The following is a 15,455-nucleotide window of genomic DNA, read 5'->3' as shown; positions in this document are numbered from 1 at the left end:
CTTGTTATGGGTCTATGCACTCCTCGTACCGTCAGTCGTGTTCAACCAGTCGTACCCATTGGTTACGCCCGATTTCGGCACGTGCAATTACTTTCACCAATCTTGGTATCTGGTGCTAAAGGGTCATGAGCTTGCTCACTTCGTAGTTCACACCGGCACGCGTGGCACTTCTCGGTTTGTATGTGTGCCGTAGAGGGACACTGAATAGCTACATGATTTATTCCGTACTGAAATGTCACAAAACAATGCCACCTGACACTCAAATGTTACATGGCAGCACGAATATCACGTATATAATATGACATACGTCGGGGGGATATACGGCGCAGCTACCACGGATAACTAGGCGGAACACGCATTGTGCGCCCGGCCGCTGTCCACATTTACATCCCGTCCGTAACGATTTGGCGTCGCGCCGACCGACAGCGGCCGGCAGAGCGGCTGCGCAGTGCCGCCACTCTCTCGCAGCGGCGGATGAGCAGAACAGTGCCGTCATGAGCGGCCACTGACCAGCAGTGCCAGCTGGCGGCCGCCGTCAACACGCACCGCGGTCCGGCGTAGGGTTCCCCACGGCAGCTCGACTCGATATGCAGGCGATATTGCAGAATTACACGTACGGAAGACTTGGCAGATCGCGCGGCGCTAGATGGGCAGGGGAGGAGACGTGCGAGCGGACTTCTACAGCGGCCCCCGGAGTGCGGGAGCCATTACTGGCGACTAGGTAGCTTACAACTGAGGCCTGCGACCCCGTAACAAGCGCGTCACGCCGCGCCGCGGACCTCGCACCGGTTATCGATCATTCGCCTTCATCAAGCGCCCCGTTCCAGGCCAGCCCTGTGGTACAAAACGCCGCGTGCTTCACGCCGATGCCAGCGCGCGACTGAACGGTGTTCGGTCGGCCGGCTGTAACAGCCCGAGCTCATCTGAACTCCCCGCGAGCCGATCAGGGGATTTCTCAGGTGATGGAAGTCGTAACAGCCTGCAGGGCCCCGCACACGCAACGAACTGAGCGCGGTCTCGGATACCGTGAACTGATGAGACACACGCCACGCGGCTTCAGTCTGCTCAGTCCGCAAGTCGAGATGCGAGGAAAACTCCATCGACCGAAAGCCAGCACAGTGCGCTCGACCCCGCACAGCACCATCCTGGTGCTATGGAAGTGAGCCTGGACTCGCACGAGCGAAATGACATTCGCGCCAGACCTAGTTTTTCGCGTTCAACGGCCGGAAGAATAAAAACAACGTTTTGGTTCAGGTTGAGCGACCGCAGTCCGGTCACCCCACATTACAAGGCAGGACATGGCAAGCTCAGAGCCAGCATCTTGACACTGCCGTTGTACACAGCCTCCAGGGCTGCGAGTATTAAGCGGTCCTACTCAACACACAGACTGCGCTCGCCGGAACTCAACGACTAGCCTAGCCAATGCGACTGCTTATCAACTAGTGGCCAACTTCGGCTAGTCATCTACTTGTGAAATCTACTGCACCAAGGTCGGATAACCGTGCCTTGAGGGTCCTCCAAATTGAGGAGAATATGTCGGCGAATGAAATCGTGACAGCGTGTGTGGAGGCACGTTTTGGATTATGACAATTTTCGTATTCCTAAACCGGCCGAGAGGATCGCGTGTTCGCAAAAAAGATTCTCTCTGCTGTACTTAACGAGAAGGTAATGGAAGCGGCACACTCATTCCAGTGACTCCGCAAGTTGGGGGGGGGGGGGGGGGTTCACCCTGACTGAGGAATGCCTCTAGCGCTGGGCCGAGGCGCCGTGCTGGAAAAGAACTGACGTCTCTATCGGGCTCCATCCGCTATGTACAGGCTTGGGCCTCTGTTACCTACTCGGTTGGTTGGGCCTAGGTTGTTGGTTCTAAGTGCGTTCATCAGTGTCGAATCACGGCAGTGACGGTCGACGTCAGATTCTGTCACGCCCGGCTGCCTCCGTGCAGCTGTTCTTAGCCCCCTTCAGCTCCCTTTCCCCTACCCGTTGCGTCCCTGAACACTGTGTAGCAGACGAGAACCTTGGCTAGGGTTGAGGAACAGAAGCGCCCGCCTCCCAGAAACCGGCCAGCCAGCCCGGGTTGTGAACCAGCACCCACTCCCTTAACCAGTGGTAGCATTCAAAGTGCCACCAGTCGCCGCCGACCGTCCACTGGCCCCGAGCAGCCTCTGCGCCTGCTCAACCGCGCGCCCTCCCCGCCCTCCGAATCACTGGCAGTGACCGGCGACCCACCGCGAGGGACCATCCGACCTGCCGCCAACGGTGGATGACCCTCAGAGACGGCCGACTGGCACGGCCCGCGGAGGGTGCTCCACGGTCACCCGACGGTGCCTCAGAGACGGCCGACTGGCACGGCCCGCGGAGGTGCTCCACGGTCACCTGACGGTGCCTCAGAGACGGCCGACTGGCACGGCCCGCGGAGGTGCTCCACGGTCACCTGACGGTGCCTCAGAGACGGCCGACTGGCACGGCCCGCGGAGGTGCTCCCACGGTCACCTGACGGTGCCTCAGAGACGGCCGACTGGCACGGCCCGCGGAGGTGCTCCGACTGTCACCCGACGGTGGCCTCAGAGACGGGTGATCAGAAGTGGTCGACCAGCACGGAGACGCAGTCGGCGCCGACGCGGCTGGTGCGGCCGTCGGCCGTCAGCCGCACGTTCTGCCAGCTGTCCGGCCGGCCGCGCGGACTGTCCGAAAGACTTGAGCGCGAAGCTCCAGCTCTGCGGTCGACGGCGGCGCAGTGCGGCAGCCGCAGCTCCACCGGCACGTCGAACTGCAGCCCGTGCGGTCCGCACATCACCAGCGGGCTGAGCAGCGTCTCGCCTGCCGACACATGGCCCAGCAGGCTGATCGGAAAGCCGCGAGGCGTCACACGAGCTCGTGTGTCCGCTCGGAGCCCGCGCTCTCCCCAGCACATATCCTCACGACACAACGCGTTCGCGAACCGCCGCGCACGCCGCCACTTCAGCTCAGCCTGCCACCGTCGTACTCTATCCCCCCGTTCAGAGCATTGGCCTGCACATCCATCACCCTTCCCGACACGCACACCTCGGCCCCGCCGCTCCCCACTCCGCCACGTCCCACCGTCTCCGGCTGACACACACCGCAACCCCCCCCCCCCCCTCCGCCGCCGCCACTCACCTTTCCTGGCGTCGAGCGGCGGCAGCAGCGAGCTGTCCTGGCACACGTTGAAGTAGATCTCCTGGGTGCGACCGCGCCGGATGGCGCCCGGGGGCACCACCACGGCCACGCCCGTCTCCGGGTCGTGCAGCACGCCGCCCTCGTGGCCGAAGAAGCCGCGCGCCGAGGCGCGCGCCCGGCCGCCCTCCGAGCCGTGGGAGGAGCGCCGGCTGGCGGCAGGGAGGCGTGACAGCCGGGTACGGGACCGCCGGCCGGCAGCAGACGCATCGGGGGGCGATACGGTGCCGGTCGGACAGCCGGTCAGACAGAGAAAAAGGATACATGGACTTAGACCAGGGCTAGATGAAGCAGCTCCTTAAAATGAGTTGATCATTGCTCGCTTTACTTTATTATTACTCATTCATTCATTTATACTTCGAACTGCTTTCTGAGTTGCTTGATAAGTGATGGCAAATGGGTTATTACAAGGCGCCCGTAAATCAATATAGCAACGCACAGAACAGTTCGCATAAGTTTGAGGCTGTCATGGGCAACATCCTATACTCGCTGAGAATGGGTCGCGCAGTTGCGCAAACGCCTCTGAAGGGGACAGCCCATCGACACTCATATGCGACGCTGCCCCCACACGTCAGACATCCCACTCGCAGTCTGCTGATGCTTCCACTAGTCAAACCAGTGCAATAGTGCCCAGGAATATTTCAAGACGTAATGAGCTTCCCGCAAAACCTGCTTCACGTCGAGCTGTTAGTGCATCAAAAAGCCCAATCAAATGCATCCGTCGAGCGTTCTAGCATCCAGAGGAAATATCGGATTCCCGTGACGCAGTCAAACAACAGTCCAGCTGTCTGGCTGTTTGGACCCCACAGCGAAGGCGCAGCCCCCGCTCAGCGCGGAAGCCAGGCTGGCAGGCCGGTGCGGCGGTGCCAAAGGGTGGATGCAACAACAATCCACGCCCCCGGGAGCGGCCATGGCGACGGCGACACAGGCGGAAACATTTCAACCGTTTTATTCAGCTCTCCCACATAGGTCTTACTCGTGTATATGTCTGCATACAGGTCAAATCTGTACATCTAAAAACTGCGCAACATGAGAATCGAGCTAGAGTGCCGCGACACTCGCATCCATGATATGAAACCACGATGATCCCACACTGGTGATCACAACAGACGCTTGTGACGCGATGGGAGCGGAGGGAGCCCGTCGAGGGTCGGTGAGTGCGCATGCGGCTACGCTACAACAACACGAAAAAACCAGCCGGGCGTACACTTCAGACGCGCCGGAGCCATGCATGCCCGCGCGCGCGCGCCGAGCGGCAGCCGACAACACCGCGCAGGCCAGCTGCGCATGCGCAGTACTACCTGGCGCTGTGCTCGGGGAACTGGCCGAAGCGCGGGTCGAGCGGCTTCTTGTACAGTTCAAAGGCGCTGCCAGCGTTGCTCGCGGTTGCTGAGGTCGAGGCCGGCCGTCTCGTGCGGCGCCGCGCCCGGCCCGCTCAGGTAGTAGCCCTGGCCGCCGGCGCCCGCGGGCGGCATGTTCATGTACGTGCGCCCGGCCGCGTCGTAGTTGCGGTCCAGACTGGAGCCGTGGCCCGAGTCAAAGCCGCCGCTGTCCTCGCCGTTGACCGGGTAGCCGACAAAGTCCTCGCGGCTGCCGCGCGAGTCCGGCGTCTTGCGCAGCGGCGAGTCGGGCAGCGCGCCGCGTCGGTACGTGTCGCCGGCCGCGCCGCGGTAGCTCTTCGGCTTGGGCGGCGGCACGGGCTTGTAGCCGGCCGCGCCCTTGGGCGGCGGCAGCGGCTTGTAGTCGGCACGCGCGCTGCAAGCACAAACGCGCGTCACATGCAGCGCGGGTCATCCGGCCAAAAATGTACAGCAGCCGCCGCAAAAGAGACAGCACAGCGCCGGCGAACCGCGGCGGCGGTGGGGGCAGCCGCGAGGCGTCCAGCGCACATGCAGGTGACGCGACACGCGGCCATGCGGACGTCAGCTCACCTGGGGCCGCGCGGCGCCGCCTCGCGCTCGCCGCCCGGCGAGATGGGCTGGGCGGTGCTGCGCGCGTGAACCGGTACGGGTCGTGCGCGCGCGGTCCGTGGCCCGGCGAGAGCGGCGCCTCGTGCAGCTCGCGCGGCGGCATCGAGCGCGCCTTGAGATCGTCGTGCATGTTGCTGAAGCGGTTGTACGACTCGTACGACGAGGAGCTGTCGTAGTTGTTCTGCGGCAGAGCGGCGCGGTGGCCGGGTCAGCACAGTGAAACGTACGGGAATTAAAGAACGGTGTCAGGCGGTGATTTGACACAGCGTGACCCTCACATCTGGCCGAAGGGAATTTCGTGACGGCCCGGCATGGAGTCTCCTTACTGCTTCGCAGTCTTAAACATGCCATTTTGCTGAGTGAGATGCATGGACAGGAAAATGTGCAATAACAACCACGGGTCTGCAAAAATAAATACTTTTTACCTGACTTTTTCTTTTAAAATATGTTGGAGGATCACAGGTACAAATAATTGCACAAGGACACACCTCAAGCAGTTCCAGCCGAGTCACTGTGAACAGCCCTAATCAACACAGCACAGCAGACATGCTCCTGCCTCAAACCTGGCACGAGCGATTTGCTTTTCACCGTACCACTCATTTGCGATGAGTAGCAGCTTTCCAACAAACAAAAGACTTACAAAACAACGACGCACATGTACCCAATAAGCCGCGCTTCTTGCGAAATTCCCCTCCCCCTCTCCCCCACCGCACTCACTGTCCTTATCCGGTCTAGCGTGAAGTTCTTGGAGGCGCTCAGGTAGGGGCCGTCTTCCCCCCTGTCGAGGTAGCTGCGCAGGTGGGCGCCGGCCGCGCGGCCGTAGCTGCGCGTGCCCGTCACCGGCGAGAGCGGCTTGCTGGCTCTGTCCACCTGCGGCGGCGGGCCGCCGCCCGTGTCGCCGTTCGTGCGGAAGTCGTGTGGCAGCGTCTGGTACGGCGAGCGCGGCGAGCCCGGCGAGCCGGCGCCGGGCCGCGAGCGGCCGTCGGCCGGCGACAGCGGCGGGTACTCGTCCGAGGAGAAGCGCGAGAAGCCGTACCGACTGTCGCCGCCGTGCGAGCTGCGCTTGCCGCCCGACCGCGGCGCCTCCTCCTGCCGGCGCGGGTGCACGTGTCGGACAACGCACGCGACGCCGGCCGGATGACGTGCGATCGATGCTCGATTGGTGGAGAGAGTGGCGTCGCTACACGACAGCGCGGAAGTTTGGGGGAGTCGGTGCTGTTGTGAGTCTATGGTGAAACGGACGCTACATGTCTGTCATGACTTTATTTGCTTCAAAGTGGTGCTTTGCTTCTATGTGTTGTGATATTACCGGCGTTTCCAACCTTTTCCAATATGTTGCAGGGACAACGCTAATTCCACAGGCTTGTACAAAAGTGTGTTCTCCTGCAACGATGTTAGGACATACGTTGGAACTCACTCAACTCTTTATTGGGTCCATCGGTGGCACGTACCCGGTTCTAGGGCCAGCCGACGGGCTGCACTGACCTGTTTGTAGGGGCTGTAGGGCGGCGGGCCGGGCACGCCGGAGAGCGGCGGCGGCACGTCGTCGGCCGCCAGGCTCGGGTCGGACGAGCTGCGCACCAGCCGCGAGTCGGACGAGGCCGGAGATGCCACCGGCGACCGGCTGGGAGACGTCTCGGTGCCCTCCAGGTCCGACTCGGGCGACGAGGCGTACGACAGGCGCGACGTCATCGGGAAGAGGAAGTCGTCCGAGAGAGACTCGCCCGGCTGCCGGCGCGGAGGTGGAGTTAGGCGCCGCTGCCACGGGCCGGGTGACACCGACACCGAGACGGGGCGTGGCGGCTGGGGCGTCAGGCACAACGTGACGCGAAAAAAGATACAGACATGTGATGTCAAGCGTCCTCAATCTGAAAAATAATAATAATTTAACGATATACAACAAGGATTTTTTACTGATGGCCACCATCATAGCCAGACGGAGACTGAAAGCCCATCAGTCATGACCAGCTCGGGTTTGCAGCAAGGAACCAGACACAGATATCGAGGTGTTTTGATTGTAGGTCCCAACTGAGTTTAGCACATTCTTCAACAGACACGTCACACATAACTTGCGCGTGGATTCTAAAGCGACCTGAGACCCTGCCTTTGTAGAGTACAGCTAAGATCTCAGACTCTGCCTCTGCCTTTTCCTTCGTGCGCACACTTCATACCTGCATATGTCGAGTGCTTAACGCCGCCGCCGTAACCACTATACCACCCGGCCACCCATACTACCTCACCACCCACCTTGGTCTCGGACATCCACACAGGCGCGTTCTGCTGCTTGTCGATCAACTCCTTGACCTTGCGGTACCAGCCGTCGGCGTCCGTCATGGTGATGGTGGCGGTGAACACGTGCGACCATAGCTTCTCCAGCTTCACGCACTGCTCGAAGATCTTCTTGTTGGACTTGTTCTGCGGCCTGCACATGGGGGAAAACAAGGTTTCAAGAGAGATTCGAACCTACGCGAGCAGCCTATGACACCTTGTGTCGGAAACGTTAGCACCTCCTCCACCCCGGGCAAGAGATTGGCTTGCGCCCTCCAAGCGCACACAAATAAAAAGGATCAGTACTGAGCGACATCTTTTGTATCATCGCAGTGCACCAACCGTTTGCGATGCAGCAGGCAAGCGATGCTCCACCGCACCAGGCGGCAGGCCCCCTCCCTCCCCTCCCCTCCCCTGCCGTGGGACACTCACTTGTCGGGCGCACGGGCGGCGCGCACTTCCTTGATCACGTGCTTGCTCTCGGCGCGCAGGAAGATGCACACGGGGTAGAGCTGGGCGAAGTTGAGCCGGTCGACGGCGTTGGGCGTGACGTCCAGCAGCGCGTGTCGGCCGCGCTCCACCAGCTCGCGGATGGCGCTCAGCCGGATAATGCCCGAGCTCTTGGTCTTGGACTCGTCGCTCATGTCCAGCTCTGAGGCGATGGAGAAAGAGGGGGGCACGGTGAGCTAGCGGCGCCCGGTGGGAGGAGGGCAGAGGACGGGAGTTGACCGGAAGGCAGTTGGAGGAGTCAAGGGCGGGGAAGAGAATAGCACTTTGTGCAGAAGATAATCTTAGTTGGGTTAATACGAGGCTGTTAAACGAGGCGGAAATCGTCAACTACGGCATCACCACGACTGAAGCAGTCTCAATGTTAATATACCAGGTTAAGCGACCGTAATATTAGTCAGTCAATCACACATACCTGAACAGCCGCCAAAACCACACGTCGATGATCACCAACAATATCCACAACACACAAACTCCAAACTCCGAGTGGTGTTAGGGAGGAGATGCGTGGCCGCAGCCAACTGCTCGTGCTCGGCAAGACGCGTCCACCACGCCCAAAATACAGCTCGGAGCGCCTGTTGGAGTACGAGTCCCACCACCAACGTAATATGTACGACAGCAATGGCCCGCTCGTGTACAACCACCAATGAAAAGTTTTACAGCACGTGCCATGCACGGCGTATCTTAGAGATGACGATTTGATGTGGTGCATTTCGTGCCTTAGCAATCTACGTGCAACTGATCATACTCCCTTGACAGCCAGCGAATGCGGCCGCGCATTATACTCCCTTGGATAGGTGCGCCGAACAGCATAACAAACGCAGCGTTGGGAAGTAAGACTACGATGGAAACATACCTCCACATGCCCATTTCAACTCAAAGCTGACATGCAAACTTTTCCCCAGGTGTCTGCACGTTATCGCGACCACAATGCACGGCGTTGGCATGTCCACGAGCAAAACCGCCAACAGCTCGTCACTGCTACCGCATGATCTACCGTCCGCCAAACGGACCTCGCCACCATGAAATCAGGGTGCGGCTACAAAAAAAGTGCTCGCGAGCCCCGGCGCGTGCCTGGCAGGGTTCCCGCGGGCAGAGGGGCGGGCAGTTGACAGTCAAGACAGGCAGGCAGGTACGCGGCAGGCCTGACAGGCAGCAGGCATGCAGGCAGGCAGGCAGGCAGGGTGATGGGACTGGGAGACACGGAGCGAAGCACTCACTGATGTAGTTATCCTGGTATTGCAACACAGGGTGGTCCCCGAGGTCTGCAAAAGAGCAGCGCAGTGTCATCACCGGCTCCACCCGCCCATTCTGCTTCAGGGCACCCACCCCGGCTCGGACCAAGCGAGTGGCGTTAGGCGTGTTAGGTGGAGGCCTGGGTCCGCTGAGGAGCGTCAGAGAAGTCCGGTGCTGCAGAAGCGAGAGAACACATGGGAGAGCGAACCCCATGACGTTCTCACACGAACGCCACATGGGAGAGCGAACCCCATGACGTTCTCACACGAACGCGACTTTGAGGGGTTCAGGTTCGTCCAAAACTCCCGCGCCACCTGCGGAAACGAAGCCGTTAGAGCTGGTAGCCGGTGTTCGCCTGTGAAGTGGGCCGGAGTGCCTGGCTGGCCGCAGTGCGCGCGGCTCTTTCGGCCCATCACCAGCTCCCGTTCGTGGCCCACAAGCCCAGTCCCAGGCCCCATTCGTGGCCCACAAGCTCAGCACCACGCCCGGTGAACAGGCGGGACCGTCAGCCTGAGCTTATCTCGACGAAACACACCAAAGCGGTCAGCCTCCCGCATCCGGCCACGGCCATTGGCCATCCGTCTGCCCCATCCGCCAACCACCGTCCAAGCCACCGTGACGTCACTCACGTGGTGCGGCGAACTTGTCAGGCATCTCCTTGAGCAGCAGTTCGCGCGTGATGTCGGCTACGGCTCCGAACAGCACGACGGGCCGCACAAAGCCGCAGCCGCGCAGCACGACGCGCTCGTAGGCCGGGAACTTGGACACCGAGTCGGAGAAGACCACGTCCTCCCAGTGGTCCTTGCCGAGCGACTTGGAACGTCGCTGGCGCCGCCGCCGGCTGAAGAAGCGGCTACGCGTCTCCGTGTTCGTGTGCTCCTTCTTGGCGGCGTTGAACTGGGCGGTGGCCAGCTCCTCGGCCCGGGCCTTGTTCGGGATCACACCCTTCTGCGTCTCCTCGTTGTTGCGGCCTGCGGAACGAGGGGAAGAACTTCAGACGGTGAACAGGAACGGGGGCGTTATAGGGGGCATCACCGTTTCAGTACTCGATCGTCGCAATAGAGACACAGGAGTGTTCAGATTCCTTAGTGCGTTGCGACATGCGCCTGCTCGTTTAGGATGTTCCGCGAGAACGGAATGGTCGATACACACGTGGACGTGACATGTCAATGTGCGCATGACGCGGCATTTATTCACCAGAAGACCAGACCAGACAGGACCAGCCACCAGTACCCAGCCGGTCTCTCAAGAGACCATCTGCGAAATCCATACCGTCCCGTTGCTACAGTTAACACCAACATGAGGTCTACAATAAAGACCGTCCACCACATGTGATCGATGGGTAACGCAGTGATTCGTTAAATACCACCAGATAAAGGCGACCAAAGACCCACCAATGATTTTTTACTATTCGTACTCAAAACCGGCTGCATAGGGCCAGCCGTGTTGCGCGACGCAACTCACCTATTCTAAACACCTGCCAGGCGCCGACGACACCCATGTTGAGCGTGTCCACTACGTGGAAGATATCACCCTTGCGGAAGCTGAGCTCATTCTTATTCGTCTGCTCATAGTTGAAATGCGTTCTGCAAAACCAGGCACAAAAACATGATGGCCGGTACAACGCGACAATAGCACAGCTACCACTCTGGGCCCTGTTGACAAACTCGGATTCCGAGCACGCTCCCACAAAATGTCATAAGAACATGTCCAAAGCTATATACCAGGAACGAGGCAAGACGTGCGATGAATACTAACCACCAAATCCAACAACGCTTAACCGACAGATCCTTTTGCTGTATGGGGTAAGCAGGAGCACGTACAACTCTTTTTGGTATGTTTATCGATTACATAAGAATATTGCGACATTAATCTTAAAAAGCTGACGCTAACGCCAGCATTTACAACAATGCACATCCGTTCGGTGGCAGTACATCACACGCCTACCCTACCGCAAATGACCCCGCCTGCCGTGCAGCAAGCCGTTCACACGCCCCCGGTGCCAGAGGCGCCCCAGCTGACGTCTCGGGGCCGGCGGCGCGCCTCACCTAATGTAGAACGAGTCGCCGCGCTGCGTGGCCACGATATGGTCGTATTCGTCCCCGCGGTACTGCACGATCAGGTCGATCTGGTCCTGCAGGCTGAGCAGGAACAGCACCGCCTCCTCCCGCGTCACCCCCTTCATCTCCATCCCGTTCACCTGCGGCCGGCGGTGGATCAGCGGGGCTGTGACGCGCGCCGCCGCCGAGCGCGCCCGCTCCGGCCGCAGCCCGGCAAAGACTCACAGCGCCTATGCCATCCGATGCCCCTCGCAGCGCCAGCACCATCCCAATCGCCATCCCATCCACCACCATGGCGATTGTGGGACAAGTCGACCGACAACCATGAATGGTAACAAAACTGCACGGAATTAAAACAATTTTGCCGCGCGGAAAGTTCACTGGAAGCGATCTGGCAAAGGAGCGAGGTGTTCACGTAATTTTCTAGTACTCGCCGCGTGTGAGCCCTTGAAACTGATGTAGTAGACAATAGCTTTAAAACAGCGTGCTGCATCAGCCCACGGCTAAGCGCCCCCGGCGCCGAGTACCTTGATGATTTTGTCGCCCGGCTGCAGGCCCTGGACAGCGGCCGGCGAGCCAGGCTGCACGGCCGTCACGAAGATGCCCGTCTCGTTGCCGCCCGTCAGCCGGATGCCGACGGAGCCCTCCTTCTGGAAGCTGACGAAGCGCGGGTCCGGCCTGGCGGCGGGAGAGCGCCGGTCACACGGAGTCACGCCGCCCGCTCGCTCACTCTGCCGGCTGACCCACCGCGGTGCCGGCTCCGTCAGCCGAGGGTGGCGTGCGACGGAGACGCGGCAGCACGAGAGCCGTCCGCCGATCGATCTCGGCATGGCTAGCTCGGCACTCGGACTGTGAAATGATAGCGCCTGACACGCAGGCACGGGCATGAGTAGCCTGAGATCGGAACCATTTTACGTGACCGGATGCTAAAACAGATTTAGTTCATGATCACAATCATGAAAACCTCAATCATAGGTTGACTGCATAACGGGGTATTACCGACATGTAATTGCTCACCAACAGCCTAAACAACGTGCGATAACGATACCATTTAGATCTCAGCATAGTCCTAGGCAGCATAAAACCGATGACGATAACATCTAAATTTCACGATAAGCCGGGAAACAACGTTAACGACGGGAACCTACACATTGCTTTTGGACTTGGGCGACTGTTGGCTGTAGCTGGGCTGTCGGCGCGTGTCGTAGAAATCTGGAAACAAAGCAAGGAAGTGATGAAGTTCGAGCCACTGCATACTCCCAGCGGCGGAGACAGAATCTTCACACATCGTCCCCACAGCACCCACAAGCCAGGCTCCATGACGGGATGACTTGTGAGAGAACCGCCACAAGCCGACTGCTGCCGGAAAGTTGCAGTCTTTTTCCAGCTGCGCGGGCAGGTCGGCGTGCTGATAACTGTGCGACCGGCCTGCCTTTTCCCAGCCGGGCGCACGGTCTCCGCGCATTGACATGCATCGCGGCGGCGACGCTTCCTGCTCTGCGCGGAGCCGGGGCTCTCACGCCGCCCGAGTCGGCGGAGCCGGGGCCCTCACGCCGCCCGAGTCGGCGGAGCCGGGACTCTCACGCCGCCGGAGCCGGGGCTCATACACCGCCGGAGTCGGCGGAGCCGGGGCTCTCACGCCGCCAGAGTCGGCGGAGCCGGGGCCCTTACACCGCCGGAGTCGGCGGAGCCGGGGCTCTCACGCCGCCAGAGTCGGCGGAGCCGGGGCTCTCACGCCGCCAGAGTCGGCGGAGCCGGGCTCACGCCGCCAGAGTCAGCGAAGCCGGGACTCTCACGCCGCCGGAGTCGGCGGAGCGGGCTCTCACGCCGCCAGAGTCAGCGAAGCCGGGGCTCTCACGCCGCCAGAGTCGCGGAAGTCGGGGCTCTCACGCCGCCAGAGTCAGCGAAGCCGGGGCTCTCACGCCGCCGGAGGTCAGCGAAGCCGGGACTCTCACGCCGCCAGAGTCAGCGAGTCGGGGCTCCCACGCCGCCAGAGTCAGCGGAGTCGGGACTCTCACGCCGCCAGAGTCAGCGGAGCCGGGGCTCTCACGCCGCCAGAGTCAGCGAAGCCGGGACTCTCACGCCGCCGGATGTCGGCGGAGCGGGGCTCTCATACACAGCCGGAGTCGGCGGAGCCGGGGCTCTCACGCCGCCAGAGTCGGCGGAGCCGGGGCCCTTACACCGCCGGAGTCGGCGGAGCCGGGACTCTCACGCCGCCAAGTCGGGAGCCGCGGCCCTTACACCGCCCGAGTCGGCGAAGCGGTGTCATACACAGCACGTGAGTCGGCGGAGCCGGGGCTCTCACACCGCCCGAGTCGGCGGAGCCGGGGCTCATACACCGCCGGTGTCGGCGGAGCCACGGCCCTTATACCGCCGGAGTCGGCGGAGCCGGGGATCTCACATACCGGAGCCGGCAAACACACATTCAACATCACAACCGGCAAGCGGCCGCCGGTGGTGTGGAGGAGCTGCCGGACGCGAACACGGCGGAAAGCGTGAGGTGGGGATTGTGGGGGGGGTGGGGGGAGATGACACACGACCGCAAATCTCTGTGAAACTTTAGGCATTTAATCCCACGCTGTTGCATACGAAATACAGAGGCAAAAACCCCGTTCGGCAGCGCCTGAGTGCCACTGGTGAGCGGCATCCCTGCTCGACCGGGCGGCCGAGGGGACGACGCCTTACCTGAGCTCTGCGGCTAGTGCGAGCCGCTGGCGACGGCTTACCTGAGCTCTGCGGCTAGTGCGAGCCGTTGGCGACGGCTTACCTGAGCTCTGCGGCTAGTGCGAGCCGTTGGCGACGGCTTACCTGAGCTCTGCGGCTAGTGCGAGCCGTTGACGACGCCTTACTTGAGCTCTGCGGCTAGTGCGAGCCGCTGGCGACGGCTTGCCTGAGCTCTGTGGCTGGTGCGAGCCGTTAGCGACGGCTTACCTGAGCTCTGCGGCTAGTGCGAGCCGTTGGCGACGCCTTACCTGAACTCTGTGGCTGGTGCGAGCCGTTAGCGACGGCTTACCTGAGCTCTGCGGCTGGTGCGGGCCGTTGGCGACGGCTTACCTGAGCTCTGCGGCTAGTGCGAGCCGTTGGCGACGGCTTACCTGGGCTCTGCGGCTGGTGCGAGCCATTGGCGACGGCTTACCTGAGCTCTGCGGCTGGTGCTGGCCGTTGGCGCCGGCTTACCTGAGCTCTGCGGCTGGTGCGAGCCGTTGGCGCCGTTGGTCAGCGGCCGGTCCACTGTAAGACGTCGGACCACACGCTGAGCCAGGCCGGCCGGACCGGGGCATGCGGGCGCACGCGGGGCCGGGGCAGCGGCGGCGCCCCATCCACACCACGGAGCATGCCGTCGGGTTGTGCTCCCATCGGGGTTTACACAAACGGCAACCGCGACGATCAGCAACAACACGAATAGTAACAGGCTGAGGCGCACGGGGAAAGTACGGGACAGGACGGTTTACAAGCAAGTCTAGACGAAACGACGAACTCCTGGAGATTAGTTCATGCAAGAGGCAGCTCAGGTCAAATAACCTGAAGGGTTACAAAGCTACAAACTCACATCAGTAGCTGCGTAACTATTAGCGCAGGGTGCACTTCACAACGTCAACCCTCGGGGCGCAGAAGCGGACCGAAAACACGTCTAGGACACGGCTGATCATCCAGGAACGGGCTACACTGACCTGTTTCTCGCAAGCTGGCCTGTCCCAGGGAGGGTGAGAGTGGGGGAGGGAGCGGGGGGCACGGGGGAGAAGCTGAGCAATTTCACACGGAAGGAACACTAGCCTATGACGTTAGAAGGGAAGCTCTGAGCTTGAGAAAAGCTCCACTGAACGGTGACCCAGCGCGGGTGAAGGGGTGGACAGCTATCCTGTGCCGCCATGAACTGTCCACTGACCGGTATCGCGGGGCAGCGGCGGCCGGGGCGGTGGTGGCTCCTCCAGCGGGGTATGGTTCAGCTGCAGCGGCGGCTCCAGCTGGCCCAGCGCCGCCTCCGTCAGCGGCCCCCGGGACCGGCCGTTTTGCCTGCCCGTTACACCGCACGCGTCACGCCCTCTGAACCAATGCAGTAAGAGAGGCGGGGCGACGACGCAGCGATTGGACGTAGGTTTGTCCAGGCACTCTAAATAATTATCAAACTCAGCACGAGGAGGTTTTAACGCGACGCATTGGCACAGCGAAACGACACAGTGCATCCACCTAACATCCAAATCAACAAGAATAGTACGAA

General features: G+C 61.2%; 1 protein-coding gene across 1 annotated transcript in view; it reads right to left on the bottom strand.

The window, feature by feature from the left end:
• Positions 1-492: 492 nt before the first annotated feature.
• The window catches only part of LOC119100455 (tight junction protein ZO-1), a gene marked incomplete in the record, with an annotated part of 177,534 nt that continues 162,571 nt past the window's right edge, over positions 493-15,455 (bottom strand). Inside the window, 16 exon segments of the mRNA XM_037223548.1 lie at positions 493-522; positions 2,654-2,820; positions 4,685-4,785; positions 5,192-5,346; positions 5,883-6,254; positions 6,651-6,893; positions 7,413-7,587; positions 7,866-8,085; positions 9,161-9,205; positions 9,806-10,147; positions 10,641-10,762; positions 11,225-11,376; positions 11,764-11,914; positions 12,385-12,448; positions 14,414-14,467; positions 15,123-15,250. Coding sequence (XP_037079443.1) covers positions 493-522; positions 2,654-2,820; positions 4,685-4,785; positions 5,192-5,346; positions 5,883-6,254; positions 6,651-6,893; positions 7,413-7,587; positions 7,866-8,085; positions 9,161-9,205; positions 9,806-10,147; positions 10,641-10,762; positions 11,225-11,376; positions 11,764-11,914; positions 12,385-12,448; positions 14,414-14,467; positions 15,123-15,250 — 2,521 coding nt within the window.

The sequence above is a fragment of the Pollicipes pollicipes genome, unplaced genomic scaffold, assembly GCF_011947565.3.
Source record: "Pollicipes pollicipes isolate AB1234 unplaced genomic scaffold, Ppol_2.1 Scaffold_4881;HRSCAF=5763_pilon_pilon_pilon, whole genome shotgun sequence".
Classification (NCBI taxonomy): domain Eukaryota; kingdom Metazoa; phylum Arthropoda; class Thecostraca; order Pollicipedomorpha; family Pollicipedidae; genus Pollicipes; species Pollicipes pollicipes.
The sequence above is the reverse complement of the archived record's forward strand: the minus strand, read 5'-3'. Positions and strand labels throughout refer to the sequence as shown.